General features: G+C 44.0%; 2 protein-coding genes across 11 annotated transcripts in view; one reads left to right on the top strand and one right to left on the bottom strand.

The window, feature by feature from the left end:
• The window catches only part of EYA3 (EYA transcriptional coactivator and phosphatase 3), a 758,790-nt gene that overhangs the window by 83,906 nt on the left and 657,474 nt on the right, over positions 1 to 17,410 (bottom strand). For all 9 annotated transcript variants that reach the window (XM_077295600.1, XM_077295599.1, XM_077295598.1 and 6 more), the window contains 2 exons: positions 5,606 to 5,695; positions 5,218 to 5,276 (listed from right to left, as the gene is read on the bottom strand). In XM_077295600.1, the coding sequence (XP_077151715.1) occupies positions 5,218 to 5,276; positions 5,606 to 5,695 (149 nt within the window). The remainder of the gene's footprint in view (positions 1 to 5,217; positions 5,277 to 5,605; positions 5,696 to 17,410) is intronic.
• The window catches only part of XKR8 (XK related 8), a 523,821-nt gene that overhangs the window by 326,179 nt on the left and 180,232 nt on the right, over positions 1 to 17,410 (top strand). The window contains exon 3 of one of the 2 annotated variants that reach the window (XM_077295610.1): positions 14,969 to 15,034. The exons of the other annotated variant lie outside the window; for it this stretch is intronic. Coding sequence (XP_077151725.1) covers positions 14,969 to 15,034 — 66 coding nt within the window. The remainder of the gene's footprint in view (positions 1 to 14,968; positions 15,035 to 17,410) is intronic. 2 annotated transcript variants of the gene reach the window in all.

Here is a 17,410-nt window from a genome sequence, read left to right as displayed (position 1 = left end):
AGAACCAGAGCTTGCACTGCGATGGCTTTTGGATCTGGAGGCCGAACCATGAACTTAGAGTACATTGGCGTTCAGTCTGGACGTCATCCGGCCTACATCTGGAGTGCTCCAGAGAAGACAGATCTGATGGAAGACTTCCGGGTGAAGTTACCACTCAAATGAGGCGGGACCCTGACCACGTCTGCCGCCCAGAGTTCTACTCCTGAGATGTGTAGTGCCGAGATCACTGAATCATAGATCGTGACCCAACGGAGAATGTGAGGTACCTCGGCCATGACGCCTGACTGTGGGTACCTGCTAGATGATTGATGTATGGCACAGACGTGGGATTGTCCGATTGAATCGGATGGGGTGAACCGCCAGAAGGCAGTGAACCTGCTGTAGAACTAGCCGTACCGTTCGGATCCACAGAACAATGATCAGGAGAAGAGGACTGGCATTGGTAGTCACTAATAACCATTGAACAGGGAGAAAGGATCTCCCCTGGAAATGGAAGGAGCTCAGAGACTACCCTCTGAAAGCCCGACTGACCTGCAGAAAATGAGAGGAGTGAAGAAAACCGCTTCCATTGTTGTCACTAATTTTCCTCAGAACTCTCCTAGCAAATCAAATGGAATGAGGAGATGAGTAAACAAGTGCGGGAGCTCCCTGTTGAAGGGTCACAGAATTGTCTCAAAAAAGAATCACCAACCTTCTGGAAGATACCAGGATCATCCTCAAAAAGGATATCTGCTGGGCTGGAAATGAGGAAAAACTTGTGTAAGTTTAGCTGCCAGCCCAGGAGAGAGGGTATCGCAAGAAATATAGACGATTAAGTGCAGGGCTGGAAGAGCGGCTAGAAAGTCGACCAGATAGGGCAGGAGGATCACGCCTCTAGGGTGCAAGAGGAACATGACAGCCGCCATAACCCTTGCGAACACTGGGTGCGGTAGCATGGACGACGGACAAGGTCATGATTTAAAAATGCTGTTCGCGAAAGGGGAAGCAAAGGAATTTTTGAAGAGGGGAAAACATAGAAATGTGAAGGTAAGCATCCCGAATGTTGGTGGATGCCAGAAACTCCACCTTTTTTGTTGAAGTAATGGCTGAGCGGTGGAATGCCATCCGAAGAAGGGGGACATTGTCAAGCTTGGTAGAAGTTTGAGGTTCAGGGTTGGTCTTACTTTTCGGTCCCCTTTTTGGAACCAAGATCTCTTAGATCTAGACCATCCAGGACAACTGATCCACTGCTGGTTGGGTCTATAGGAAACATGCGATCCTTTGTTCCTGTGTGGGGAACACTCCCAACTTCTCACCGAATAACCGATCATTCTGGTAAGGGAGTGATGTCAGAGGCCTTTTGAACACAGAGTATGCTTCCATTCTCTGAGCTATAATGTCCCTCTGAGTATAGTGGCATTTGCTGCTGACAGCGCCGCGCAAGTAGACGAATCCGAGAGGCGTGAAGCAGCTAGTCTCCTCGCTCAAGAAATTTGATTGACCAGCTGTACCATCTTCGGGAAAAGGTTACTGCTGGAAATCAAAATAGTTAAGGTCTCTGACCTGGAGACCATTGCTCTAGCAACACATCCGGCGGCTAAGGAAGGGTAGAGCGCTGAACTGGAGGCTGCAAGACGGAACAAACCAGATTTGGTATCTGACAGTCCGTTGCATTTTTAAATTGATGACCCATCGGACAGGGATACTGGTAGGTATACCACAGGAGATTCTACCCGGTTAACATGCCAAGTGGCAGAATGTGCGGCTGCATGCAGAAGGTCAGGAAAAGCCGTCTCTTACTATCGCCGCTCTCTTTTGACGGTGCAGAGTTAAAATGATGAACCCTCGATCCACCATCCTCTTAACAGGGAAGTGGAGAGGGATCGTCTGCCTTCTTGCATCATCTGCTAAAGAGTAGAGATGCAGAGGGGTTGTTCAGACACCAAAAAGGGAGCCTCTGTACATCCAGAGAGTTAAGGTCCCTGGGTGGGCAAGGCTGGTTGTCCGGCGTTAGGCCTGGCTGTAGAAGAGGATACATGTAGGCAGCACTCCATGTGCTCGTCTGTTGATGGTGTGGGGAGATTGGTGCCCTTTAAAAGGACTGAAAAAGGATACCACACTTGCAGAGGTTTCTGTCCAGTGGATCGCTTTTCCGGACGCTCCCTGTCCGGGTGAATGGCAAAAGCTCTGCGAGGGAGTTTAGTTTCCTCATGAGGGACACTGCGTGATCTAGAGTAGAACCGAAGACCTCGTCAATCTACAGAGATTGGTTGATGATATAAATAGGCAAATCCATCCTTTTCTGAAGTTCTGGTGAGTCCAGATCCAAGGCAATATCCGATCGATATTCAGAGACTTGTTCTCAGCAAATCATTGGTGAGAGATCAGGAAATGAAACTTCTGTTTTCTAGGCGTGTGTACGTTTCTAGACGCCTGTAAGTTTCTAGAAAACTTGCGGCTCCTGCTAGCCGACGGCTCGCATGAAGGAAAGGGACCATCTATATCTGTCCTGCGAGCACTCCGAGCCACAGAGGGTTCACGGAGGGATTCAATCTCTTGTCAGAGAATCCATGGGTTGTGGCAGTGATGAAGCCCACTCAGGGAACTAGGTACTCTGGGATAAGCTGTGATCGGCAGCGGAGGACTCCTAAGCTCATTTAGGGTGACCGGCTTCGGACTGGCCATGTGCCTTTAAGACAAGGGAATATTGGTCATGAGCCTTTAAGACCAGGTAATAATGGTTATGTGCCCTTAAGACCAGGGAATGCAGGTCCTGTGCCTTTAAGACCAGGGAATACTAGTCATGTGCCTTTAAGACCAGGGAATGCTGGTCATGTGCCTTTAAGACCAGGGAATACTGGTCATGTGCTTTTAAGACCAGGGAATACTGGTCATGAGCCTTTAAGACCAGGAAATATTGGTCATGCACCCTTAAGACCAGGGAATACTGGTCATGTGCCTTTAAGATCAGGAATACTGGTCTTATGCCTGTAAGACCAGGGAATACGGGTCATGTGCCTTTAAGACCAGGGAACACTGGTCGTGTACCTTTAAGACCAGGCAGGAGATACTGGTCATGTGCCTTTAAGCACAGGGGGAAGATGAAGGAAGAGAGCAGTACTTCCTTACCCGGTTGCAGAGTCGTTGTGCCCCTTTAATGCAAAACCATAGCCCCTATGTGTGTGTGTGCTGGCAGGGTGGACCAAGATGGCCACGGGGAGTTACAGAGGTGGTAAAGTCTCGCAGAGAGCGAGAGAAGCCAATTCGGGGGTGGAGCCACAGATGCGATGTGGGAGGAGCCTCATGACTTTCATGAATAGGCCCAAGCCGGGGCCTAAATTTCTGCAGCTGGCATGAGCAATATCAGGGGTAGAATAGAGGGGCATTGCCGAGGGAAGCGATAGCTCCCGTGCCAGGGAAGAAGCGCCAGAAAAGGAGGGCGGAGCCACCTTAGCACGCCATAGTGCGGGCACGGCTTCCAGGATGCAGCCTACACATCGGCTGAAGCCGGGGGCTAAATTTTTGCAGCCGGCCGGAGCGTGGAAGGTGGTCCACAGGGAAGCTGAGGCTGCCTGTCAGCATGTGAATATCCCTCTGCAGAGGCCCATCGCTGATCCACTCACCATCGGTGCACGTCCCGGCACGGAGCCACCGCGGATGACTGGGTTTCAGCGCCGAGGAAAGTGCGCGCACTCTTCTGTTCTGCTGCAGGTCAGATATTGCAGCGTGGAGGATGCAGGGATAATGGGGTAAACCTCAATCCATCATCCCTTTGTTAGTGAGGTGGAGAGTAACAGTCCGCCTCCTTGTGCCATCCGCTTTAACAGTGGTGGGACAGTGGGGGCTGCTTAGACACCAAAGAGAGGGGCCTCTGTACATCCACGGAGTTCAGCCCCCGAGTGGACAGGGCCAGTTGTCCAGCAATAGGCCTGACTGGGGAAGAGGGTACATGGAGGCGACACTCCATGTGTTCGTCCGTTCAGGGTGCGGGGAAATCGGTGCCCTTGAAGGGACCCGTCGCCCCTAAGAATCAGTTCAGGTGTGGCATCTCACGTCGCAGGAGAGGATACGGAGAGGCGACACTTCGTGCTCGCCTGCTGATGGTTCGGGAGATCGGAGACTTGAAAGGATCCGTCGCCCCATTCGTCTGTGTAAAAAATAAAATCTAAAATGTAAAAGGTAAAAATAAAATAATAAAGAGTTTTGGGTCTGAATAGCAGACCTGTCCGTGTGCTTCCTACGGACACTAAGCAAGAACTGGTTAGCTGAGAGCCAGCAGGAGGGTGTATACAGCAGGGGAGGAGCTAACTTTTTTGTATCACTTCGTGTCAGCAGCATACACCCACGGTCTGTGTCCCCCAATGAGGCGAAGGAGAAAAAAAAAATTTTAAACATTTTTTTTTTTTTTTTTTTTACATTTTATAACATTTTCCCCGGGTGGGACATCACTGTATCATGTCAGATCGCTGATCTGAGACTTTGCATAGCACTGTGTCAGATCAGCGATCTGACAGGCAGTTTAGGAGGCTTGCCGGCGCCTGCTCTAAGCAGGCGGTGACAAGCCATCTCACTGAAGGACCCTGCGGCCATCTTGGAGCCTGGGTTCTCCATGGAGACCAACGGAACAACGCGATCGCACTGCGTTGTTCTGGTGGGAGAGCACAGGGAGACCCCTTCCCTGCGCGATGCCCATCTATGTCACTGTCACTACTGACAAGGCATCAGAGGGGTTGAATGCGTAATAGTACTGCGGCTGTGAGAAATGCAGTTCCCGCAGCGCAATACTAGTAAGGCGCATGTCAGGAAGGGGTTAAGGGCATAAAAATTAAGTTTGAAAATTGCTAAATTTTCTCCAATTTACATTTTTTTCCCACAAATATGTGCAAGTCTTATCGAAGACATTTAACAATATCATGAAGTACAATATGTCACGAAAAAGTTCTCTCAATCAGTGGAATCTGTTGAAGCGTTCCAAAGCTATTACCTTAGAAAGTGACAGTGGTCAGAATTGTAAAATTTGGACTGGTCAGGAAGGTGAAAACAGCTTTGGGGTGAGTAAAGGGGTTCTGGTCAGGAAGGTGAAAACAGCTTTGGGGTGAGTAAAGGGGTTAACGTAATGAGAGAAGAGCTGAACTACAGTGTGCTGTATTCAATTATTCTGAATTTCCAAAAGCTAATATTTAAATATTGTAGGATGTTGTGGTAAATTGTGTACTATGTATAAAAAAAAACACCCACCTTAAATCTTGACCATTGTCATCAGATGCCACATCTTCAACATGAACCTGATCACACTCCTAATGATGCACAATAATTTAATAATGTTAGAAATACTGTTTTCTTATCAATGTCAAATAATTAAATCAGAAGGCTGGTAAATGGCTGTATTTCTACATGGAGTCTTGCATCGTAAATAAATTACCAGTAAAGCAATGTGTGACATGAAGTGATCTTTAAACTCGTCTATTATACCAGAATTCAGCAGACAGATAAGGTTATTCCCATCTTGTGCACTGATGATCCATTTCTTGGTCCCTTGCCTATCAACAATGCTCAAGATGGGAAAACCCTCATCAGGAAATGAAAAACTCTACAATATATCAAGAAATGTTAGGGACATTCTTACCTCCAAATCATTGAAAAATAAATGTGTGTCTGCCACTTCAAAGATCATTTCTTCCATGGCCAAGCCTGAGCCTACCACTAATGTTGGGTCCTAAACATACAGAAAATAAAAATAATTTATTATACTATAACTTTATGTTAAATGTGCACATACAGACATAATTCAGAAAATAAAGTTCCACCTTTTTATGTACAGTGATTCCTGAAAGGGGTACCAATTGCTACAGCTGAGCTAGGAAATGGTTTCACACAACAAAATGCACATGCACTGATCTATACAATACAGATATTAAATTAGCAGATTGTTTTATTTCCCAGGGATTAAGAACATGATATTTTACACACACATTCTGTATGCATTTCACACTGGTCTACATAAATGATAAGGGTTCCCATACAATCTAAAAACTGCTCATGGTCAGATGTTTGCTACCCTTCCCATGAAATGAGGCAATTAAGGAATGTTGAATTGGTTTAACAACCCAATTCCTTTTGAGAGGGGCGGTCTGCACAGGTTCTTCTCACATAAAAGCACAAGACATGAGACCAACCAAAACTACGTAGGTCCTTTCTCTCCAAAGTCTCCATGGCAACTTTAAGGTTGGTTTATGCAACATGTACCATTGAATATCTGAATATATCTACATTTGGTTACTTTGAAAAAGGTCTACAAGTGAAAATACTTATTTTGAGGTAAAGCTCGCACTAAAGTAGGCCAAACATTCTGTGTTTTCCAAAAATAAAACAGGTTCTTATTTCAGTGCTGGTCACCATTATAAGCACCCCTTCCATTTTTTTCATAGACTGCACAATCTCTTTCCAAATAAATGGAAATGTACCATAGTTATATCCTCAGGGTTTTTTAATTAGTGGGCCAAGCTAAGAGGGGACTGGATGCCTTTCTGGAAAAGTATAATGTTACAGGGTATATACACTAGATTCCTTGATAAGGCGTTGATCCAGGGAACTAGTCTGATTGCCGTATGTGGAGTCGGGAAGGAATTTTTTTCCCCATGGTGGAGTTACTCTTTGCCACATGGGTTTTTTTGCCTTCCTCTGGATCAACATGTTAGGGCATGTTAGGTTAGGCTATGGGTTGAACTAGATGGACTTACAGTCTTCCTTCAACCTTAATAACTATGTAACTATGTAAGCTAACACAGCAATAAAACATTGCTTTTCCACTTAAAAGTTGCAATTTCAAAGAACAAAGAGTAAACAGCACGTGCAGCAATAAAGGCACCCCTAATTAATACTTGGTTGCACACCCTTTAGCATTGATGACAGCTTCCAAACGTTTCTTGTAATGTCGCTGTGCAATATACTACGTGGCTCTGTGCTGTATACTTCGTGGGCTAGGCAATATACTACGTGGACATGCATATTCTAGAATACCCGATACGTTAGAATCGGGCCACCATCTAGTCATCTATAAGCTTCTTGCACTTCTCAGGTGGTATTTTCTCTCACTCTTAGGCTACTTTCACACTTGCGTCGTGTGACGTCCGTCGCAATATGTCGTTTTGGGGAAAACACGGATCCTGCAAATGTGCCCGCAGGATGCGTTTTTTGCCCATAGACTTGTATTGCCGACGGAACGCGATGTATGGCCATACGTCGCATCAGTCGTGCACGGGATGCGTCGTGTTTTGGCGGACTGTCGGCACGAAAAAACATTCAAGGGAACGTTTTTTCGTACGTCGCGTCCGCCATTTCCTACCAAGCATGCGCGGCCGGAACTCCGCCCCCTCCTCCTCAGACTTTAGAATGGGCAGCGGATGCGTTGAAAAACTGCATCCGCTGCACACGTCGTGCCAAATTTTCACAACGTGCGTCGGTACTTTGCGCCGACGCTTAGCAACGGATCCGTACCGACGCAAGTGTGAAAGAAGACTTACTTGAAGCTTGTTCAAGATCTTGAATGTTTGCAGGGTTCTTTTTTTCCCAGGGCTCTTTGTTTTTCCAGCTCAACCCAAAGATTTTCAATAAAGTTGAGGTCAGGAATCATTGATAGACATTTTAAAATAGTCCAACAACAACGTCATCTTTCACTGGCCAATTAATGTCACATGGGCACAGACAATAACAGGTGATTCTCATTTGTGATTTACCACAGGGAGTCAAAATGTGTCAAGTTGCAGCCCTTTTTAGTTTTTGCGTTTTCGTTTTTCACTCTCCTCCTTCCCAGAGCCATAACATTTTTATTTTTCCATCAATATGGCCATGTGAAGGCTTGTTTTTTTGCTGGACGAGTTGTGCTTTTGAACAACACCATTGGTTTTACCATGTCGTGTACTAGAAAACGGGAAAAAAAAATCCAAGAGTGGTGAAAATGCAAAAAAGTGCAATCCCACACTAGGTTTTTAGCTAGGTTCACTAAATGCTAAAACTGACCTGCCATTATGATTTTCTAGGTCATTACGAGTTCATAGACACCCAACATGTGTAGGTTCTTTTTTAACCAAGTGGTGACATTTTTTTTCCAAACTTTGCTAAAAAAAAAAGTGCAATTTTCCGATACCCGTAGCGTCTCCATTTTTCGTGATCTGGGGTTGGGTGAGGGCTTATTTTTTGCATGCCAAGCTGGTACGTGCTTTTGATCACTCGTTATTGCATTCTAATGCAATGTTGCGGCGACCAAAAAAACTTAATTCTTGAGTTTTTAATTTTTTTCATCACTACGCCGTTTAGCGATCAGGCGATTCTGAACACGGCGATACAAAATGTGTAGGTTTGATTTTTTTTTTATTGTTTTATTTTGAATGGGGCGAAAGGGGGGTGATTTAAACTTGTATTTTTTTATTAATTTTTTTTTTTTACTTTTGCCATGCTGCAATAGCCTCCATGGTTCAGATCGCTGCTATGTAGCTGAATTACAGTCTTGCTATGAGCGCCGGCCACAAGGGTGGCGCTCACAGCAATCCGGCATCAACAAGCATAGAGGTCTTCAAGAGACCTCTGGTTGTCATGCTGAGGCATCGCTGACCCCCGATCACGTGACGGGGGTCAGCGATGCACGCATTTCCAGCCCGATGGCCGGAAGTGCGATTTAAATGCCGCTGTCAGCGTTTGACAGAGGCATTTAACTAGTTAATAGCGGCGGGTGAATCGCGATTCCCGCTGCTATTGCGGGCACGTGTAAGCTGTACAAAACAGATGACATGTCCCAGGCTTTGAGGTAGGCTCACCGCCGAAGCCCACATTAAAGGGGATGATGTGACATGTGCCGTACTAGTACAGCGCATGTCACGAATGGGTTAATGTAAATGGTGCCAATACCAGTTTTCACGATAATGTAAAAATGTCAATGTGAGATTAGTTCTAGAAACTACCATGTCACAGAGACACACACTGCAGTTTCGACCCCCCTTTCTCCCCCTCTGCATTCACTCATACAACAAACAAAGCCCTATGGCAGATACTGTGCAACTTGATACCAATGTGTTTATGGCTTTTAAACTGCAGACGACCAAACCCGTAAAGCCACTCGTTCACCCCTCCCCTTTCCCAAGGAATGTCTTTGTCTGGTGACTCAAAAAACGTAAATAGTAGGAAAAAAGAGTGCATGTCATTACTCTGCCCACTCAGTGATATCACGACAAGAGGGCATATCTTTACCCCTGCTGAGTTGTGAGTGAGAGCTGGTCCAGGAAGCGAGCTAACAACAGCTCGTCAAAGCTATGCTCATGCATCTCGATATATGGAAGCCCTTTCTTCTCCATAGCACACGCTGAAATGATCTGAACGCTATGTAAGTGTTCTATTCAATTTTAATCCCATTTTATTTGTAATTTGTAATGTACACATGATTTTGTCTTCTTTATAATATCTTTTATACATTTTTTTATTAAAAATATAATTTACTAGCTTGTCCCTTCATGCTCTATAAATAAACTGTCACTTCCTCTGAAGTGAATTATGCTACTGATTTGGGTTGGCTCCGGACCCATTAATTCTTAGGAAGTCGGAACTGGTGGCAGAATACTTTGTTCGATGCGATTGGGAATCTTTGTAGCGACGGCGGTGTTGATAATTATTGTTCCTGCTTGAGTGGGAGTAGTTAAATCGCCCTCGCTGCAGTGTGCCCAATAGCCAGTAAATAGCAGGCAGCCTTTCTGGCGACTAATTACCCTAGGTGCAGTACCTAATCTGACCTAAGGGTAAGGGGGCACCAGAGAGCTGCAAGTTCCAAACCGGAACTGGAAAGTGGGATATAGATAAATCCCCTTCAGAAGGAACCAGGGGCAACCAAACAACGCTGCTTCGTGACAAATTGGTGTGAATAGTGGGGATGATAAAGGTGTCCTCCCCGGGATCCGTGACATATTGTTGGGATCCATGACATATTATTGGCAGCACTGTGTGAACCGTGACACCAGTGTCACAGGAAGCTTTAGGCTTTACCATTTTTCCCTCTAATTGTTTTTTGTTTTAAATTATTGTTTATTATTTGCTCTTTTGTATATAACGCAAGGGCTAGTCTGTACAAAAAAAACAACCTTCAATGGATTCACTTTTTTCAAGAGATATTCCACGTTATGTACTTACACTTCATGGGTGCCAATAACGATGAGCAAGACTATTAGGCACACGTTGCGGATTTTGATGCATTTCCGCAGCATTTTTGGATGTGCGGAATTACATCAAATCCGCAGTGTAGTGCACAACCAATGTTAGTCAATGGGAAATGTCAATTCTTTTTGCGGATCTGCAGCGTTTCTGCACCCATTGACTTCCACTGAGTCAGGCAAATCTGCAGCAAAACTGCAGGTTTTAAAAGATCTGCGGTTTTTCTGCGGAGTTGCATGCGAGAAATGCTGCAGATCGGGAGGAAGAGTGTGTGAGTGGAGACTGTATGTGGGCGGAGACTATGTGTGCGGTGAATATGTGCGTGTCTATGTGCGGGGGTCTGTGTGTATGTGGATGTCTGCGGGGCTGTGTGTGCGGGTCTGTATTTAGGCAGGCATCGTCCGATGGATCCACTAGTCCCATCCGGCTATGCCTGCTGCAGTGACAGCTAGCCGATGATGGGACACTAGTAATCCCATCATCTGGCTACTGTGTTCAAGTGTAAAAAAACAAAAACCACATACATACATATACAGTACATACTCACCATACAGCTAATCCCCGAAGCCCTCGATCACCTGTAATTAAAAATAAAATAAACCAACAGTATGCTCCCTGTTATACTCCTTGTTCCGACGTAATCCATTTAATAGCAAGTGTCCCACGACAATCTCCCATGGAGAGCTGTCACATCGGGAGATGAGACTGCTTTCCAGGGGACTCAATGACAGAAGGTATCCTTCGTAGTGTATCACTCCGCCATCAGAGGTCAATGGAGTTCATGCTGTGACCGGCAACGCTGCGTGGGAAAATTCTCACGCAACGTTGCTGTGAAGTGAGAACACGAACTCCGGTAACCTCTTCAGTGATGCACTGCAGGAGCCATTACCTCCTGTCTGCACATCGCAGGAGGCCTATAGAGCAGTCACATCTCAGATGTGACTGCTCTATAGGGGAGATTGTCGTGGGACGCTCGTTGTTAAATGGATTACGTTGGAACAGGGAGTATTTGTGTTGGTTTATTTATTTATTTTTTTTTTTCAGGTCGAGGGCGTCACATGGATTAGCAGTATAATAAATGTGGGAAAAATGTGTTTAGTGTTTTATTTCCTTAAAATACTTTATTTTGGCTGTGTCTTTATTTAACCCCAATACAACTAAATGATTAGTAATGGATAGGTGTCTTACTGACACTTCCAATACAAAGGTGACATCAATCCTCAAACTATTACCCCATATGCTACCGCTACAGGGCAGTGGGAAGAGAGAGGCTAAGTGACGGAATTGGCACATCTTAGAGATGCACCATTTCTGGGGCGGCTGTGAGCTGGTGTTTGTAGCCAGAGGGGGGGCAATATCCATGGCTCCTTCCTAGGCTTTGAATATCAGCCCGCAGCTGTCTCCATAGCCTTTTCTGGCTATCAATTATAGTGGAACCTCACATTATTTTTTTGGGGGGTCCCCCTATAATTAATAGCCAGTAAAGGCTAAATATACAGCTAAGAGGTGATATTCATAGCCTGGGAAGATCCATGGGTATTGACCCCTTCCTAGGGTATAAACATCTGCCCCGAGTCACTGGTCTGTGGCGCAGAAAATTGCAAAGGAGGCCATGCCATTTTTTTTCAATTTTATTTTTAAATTAAACAGGGCGGGGGGGGGAGGGGGTCACACTTGCGAGAAACTCGCATGAGTCTCACACCTCAATACCTGGCACTGCCGCCGGTACTCCGGACCGGAGTGTATTTCCATGCAGCTGAATGCTCCGGTACACGTGCCAAGTACTGAGTTGCGAGACTCGTGCTAGTTTCTCGCAAGTGTAGTCCCTGTCTAAAACAAGATTTTGTGTGTGTGTGTTTGTCTTTAACTCTTTATGTACCATTTTATTATGTTTATTACTAAGCAGCATGTTCATTCTTTGTGCGGAATTGCGGGGATTCCGCACACATAGGAATGCATTAATCCGCTTATTTCCCACATGGGGCTATGCCCACCACGCGGGAAGTAAGCGGATCATGTGCGGTTGGTACAAAGGGTGGAGGAGAGGAGACTCTCCTCTAGGCCCTGGGAACCATATAATTGTTAAAAAAAATATTTTATTAATTTTAACATTATGTCATTTTACTATTAATGCTGCATAGGCAGCATCAATAGTAAAAAGTTGGTCACACTTGTCAAACACTATGTTTGACAAGTGTGACCAACCTGTCAGTTTTCCAAGCGATGCTATAGATTGCTTGAAATACGCTAGCATTCTGCAAGCCAATTATGCTTGCAAAACTTATGGCTTGCAAAACGCTAGTGTTTAGCGGGGATACGCATGCCATTCTGCATGCGCATTTCCCGCGCCAGGAGTTGCAGAAATTCTGCGGCAATTCTGTAACGTGTGCTCATAGCCTTAAAATTATAAAAAGAAACCTTGGTTCATGAAATCCATCTTGTGGTTGTTTAACCCCTTCATGACACTAGCTTTTTTCATTTTTCGCTCCCTTCCTTCCCAAAGCCATAACTTTTTTATTTTTCTGTCAATATGGCCATGTGAGGGCTTATTTTGTTCCGGGACAAGTTCTACTATTGAACGACACATCGTGTACTAGAAAACGGGAAAAAAAAATCCAAGTGCCGTGAAAATGCAAAAAAAAGTGCAATCCCACACTTGTTTTTTGTTTGGCTTGTTTGCTAGGTTCACTAAATGCTAAAACCGACCAGCCGTTATGATTCTCCAGGTGATTACGAGTTCATAGACACCAAACATGTCTAGGCTCTTCTTTAACTAAGTGGTGAAAAAAAATTCCAAACTTTGCTTTAAAAATTTTTTTTTTTAAAAAAATTACGCAATATACCGACACCCGTAGTGTCTCCATCTGATCTTTGTGATCTGGGGTTGGGTTAGGGCTTATTTTTTATATGCCGAGCTGACATTTTTAATGATACCATTTTTGTGCAGATAGGTTCTTTTGGATTGCCCATTATTGTATTTTAATGCAATGTGAAGGCGACCAAAAAAGTAATTCTGGCGTTTGAATTTTTTTCTCGCTACGCCTTTTAGCGATCAGGTTAATCCTTTTTTTTTATTGATAGGTTGGGCGATTTTGAACAAGGTGATACCAAACATGTGTAGGTTTGCTTTTTTTTATGGTTTTATTTTGAATGGAGTGAAAGGGGGGTGATTTAAACTTTTATATTTTTTTCATATTTTTTAAAACTTTATTTTTACTTTTGCCATGCTTCAATAGCCTGAATGGGAGGCTAGAAGCTGGCACAACTCGATCGGCTTTGCTACATAGGAGCAAAGCACAGATCGTCCCCCATGTAGCAGAATTACAGGCTTGCTATGAGCGCCGACCACAGGGTGGCGCTCACAGCAATCCGGCATCAACAACCATAGAGGTCTTCAACAGAACTCTGGTTGTCATGTCGAGGCATCACTGACCCTCAATCACGTGACGGGGGTCAGCGGTGCGCTCATTTCCAGCCCGATGGCCGGAAGCGCTAGTTAAATGCCGCCACATTTGACAGCGGCATTTAACTAGTTAATAGCGGCAGGTGATTCGCGATTCCACCCGCCGCTATTGCGGGCACATGTCAGCTGTTCAAAACAGACGATATGTCCCAGGCTTTGAGGTAGACTCACCACTCAGACGTACTATCATTTTCAGTTTTCAATTAATGAGACTCTTGTGCTGCTGGGTGGTCCTGTGTTCTTGTTTGGGGGGGGGGGGGTCTTTATGTGGTGCTCTGCTTACATTTCATCTGTATGGCTTCTGACAAGTCACTGATCCTTCACTGACCTGCCCCCTATTTTACATACTGCATATACTATGATGTGTTTAGAAAAAAATACATTTACATTTAGCAAAATGGAGCCAGCGAACTAGAATGTATAGCATTATGGCTATAAAAAGGTCAGGTAAAAAAAAAATTACCTTCATCAAAATGGCGCCATGAGCGCCGTAGCGTCTCCTGTTTTCCGATAGATGCTACTGCGCATGCATGGCTGCCATTTTACTGCAGCCCAATTTTTTTCTCAAGCAAAATGGCGCCACAAGCGCAATTATGTTAGAGAAAAAAAATGCAGTAAAATGCGATAAATGCTACTGCGCATTCTCCCCCGCTATTCTGATGAAAGTAATTTTTATTTTACCCAGCAATACTATAGGCATAATGCTTTGCTAGTGATCAGGCGCCAACACTTTGGTCAATGTAAATGGATTTTTTTATAAACACACCATAGTATCTGCAGTATGTAAAATAGGTGGCAGGTCACTGAAGGATAAGTCAACTGTTAGAAGCCATACAGATGACTATGTAAGCAGAGTATCACAAAGTACCCCCAACATCACGTGAATCTCATTAACTGAAAACTACAAATAGAGATTAAACAACTATCAAGGTATCATTATTATGAGTATAACAGCGCCAACCTGTGTGCCAGTCCCTGAGAAAAAAATAAGTCTTCACTTGAGGTATTGATGCCAAATCCCTCTGAAACAGAATAGCCAGGGAGGGAGTTGAGCCGACAATTTTGCTTCCTATCAGGATTGTAAGGAAGAAAGCTACATTGGCAAGGAAAAACTATAAGCGAAATACTAGTAGACTCACACCAGGGTCACTCCATGTCAAGTGAACTAATAAATATTACCACTATATTTTTAATTGAGAATTTGTTCATTGGTAATACTGTGTTAGAGGTTGCAAAATGTGAAGAAATTTTTTTTTAGTTTTTTTAATTTTCAAGGTTGTGGAAAAATGTGAATTTCTGAGTTGCATGACTATGTTTCGCCTCATAACTCAGGTAAGAAACAAGATGAAGAAATGGGAAAAACACCATTCAACTCAGAACAGCACAAGCTTTCAACAGGTATGTCACAAGAGTATACTTGTTAATATTTTATCCAATGTGGAATGAAATGCAAAATTTCAAATGCATTTCGGAAAAATCAATAGGATATTAAATTTGCTCCTAGCCACATCTGTACCAAAATTTAAGTTGGGCTCTCAATGGGATCAAAAGTAAAAAAAAAAAAAAAAATTACAAAAAAACCCATATATAAACAGCCAATCGGTCAATTCAAAAATCTTGAAATCAGATCTGTTCAGATTTTTTTCTTAAATATCGAGAGGGTGTGGGGGATGTTTCGCCTGATTCTTCACACTAAGAACAGCTAACTGGACTGAGATAAGCTTTATAAATACTTAAAATGTTCCCACTGAAACTGCTCTCCACAAATCCAGTCACATCTCCCAGATCTGCCCAGTGAGGCTACGTGCACACGTTGCGGATTTCCTGCAGATCCGCAGCGTTTTTTTCCGTGCAGAAACACTGCAGATCCGCAAGTGATTTACAGTACAATGTAAATCAATGTAAAAAAAAAAAATGCTGCGCTAATGGTGCGGAAAATTCAGCACGGAAAAGCTGCGGATTAAAAGAAGGATAATGTCACTTTTGTGCGGATCTGCAGCGTTTCTGCACCCATTGACTTGCATCGAGTCAGGCACATCCGTAGCAAAACCGCAGATGTAAAAAAGATCTGCGGTTTAGCTGCAGATGAAATGCTGCAGATAGGGAGGAGGGAAGTGTGTGGGAGGTGACTGTGTGCGTGTATGTGTGTGCGGGAGGGGTCTGCGGGCTGTCAGTGGGTCTGCGGGGATCTGTCAGTGCGTCTGGGGCTGTCTGGGGTCTTCCGGGCTGTGCGGGGGGTCTTTGGGTGTGTGTGTGCAGGCATCGTCCCATCGGGTTATGCCTGCTACAGTGACAGTGATTGACACATTAGTCAACGATGGGACAGTAGTAGTCCCATCATCCAGCTAAAGTGTTGAATGTAAAAAAACAAAAAAACAAAAACAAAACACATGCAGTACATACAACATATAACAAGTACAAACAACGTACAACATACAGTTCATACAACATACAACAGTGCATACAACATACAGTACATACAACAGAACATACAACATATAGCACACAACATACAACAGTACATACAACATATAACAAGTACATACAACGTACAACATACAGTACATACAACATATGACATACAGAACATACAACAGTACATACAACAGAACATACAACAGAACATACAACATATAGCACACACAACATACAAAAATACATACAACATATGACAGTGCATGTGACTTACAGTACATACAATATACAACAGTACATACAACATACAACAGTACATACAACATACAACAGTACGTACAACATACAACAGTACGTACAACATACAACAGTACGTACAACATACAATAGTACATACAACATACAGTACATACAACAGTACATACAACATACAGTACATATAACATACAACAGTACAAACATATGACATACAGTACATACAACATATGACATACAACAGTACATACAACATACATTACATACAACAGTACATACAACATATGACAGTGCATACAACATACAACACAACATACAACATGTAGCACATACAACAGCACATTCAACATATGACATACAGTACATACAATACATACAACACATACAAGATAGAGAACATACTCACAATCACCTTGATCCCGAAGCCATCGATCACCTGTAAAAAATATTACAATAATAAACAAACAATATACTCCCTGTGTCCGCAGATATCCAATTAATACGTGTCCCACGACGATCTCCCATGGAGAGCAGCCACATCAGCTGATGCGACCGCTCTCCAGGGGCTCCGGATATACATTGACGGAAGGTATCCTTCCGCACTGTATACCTCCGCCTCTGTGAGAGTTCCTACTCTCACTTGTGGCACTGCTGTGTGGGAAAATTCCCACGCTGCTTTGCCATAAAGTGAGACCCTGAACTCAGGTAACCTCTTCAGTGATGCACTGCAGAAGCCATTGTCTCCTGTCAGTGTCGGTTGGTTTATTATTTTTTGCAGGCGATCGACTATGGTAAGTATTGTGAAATTAACCCCTTAATGACAGCTGATACGTCTTTTAACTGACCTGAGATATAAGAGAATAGCCTCCCATACAGGTGACAATCCAGCAGCTGTCGGCTGGACACTATAGCTGAAAACTTGCTGCAACAGCCACGATCAGTGTTGTCACCGTCCGTATCTGTTTAACCCCTTAGATGCTGCTGTCAATAATGACTATATCATATAAATGTTTAAAAGAGTGTGGCTTCTCCCTCTTTATCCCCATCGGTACCCTGAGATCATGATTGTGTGGTCCTGATATTTGCCTTGGCAAATCACAAGCA

Source organism: Ranitomeya variabilis, chromosome 3, assembly GCF_051348905.1.
Source record: "Ranitomeya variabilis isolate aRanVar5 chromosome 3, aRanVar5.hap1, whole genome shotgun sequence".
NCBI lineage: Eukaryota > Metazoa > Chordata > Amphibia > Anura > Dendrobatidae > Ranitomeya > Ranitomeya variabilis.
This window is presented reverse-complemented; position numbering and strand designations above follow the sequence as displayed.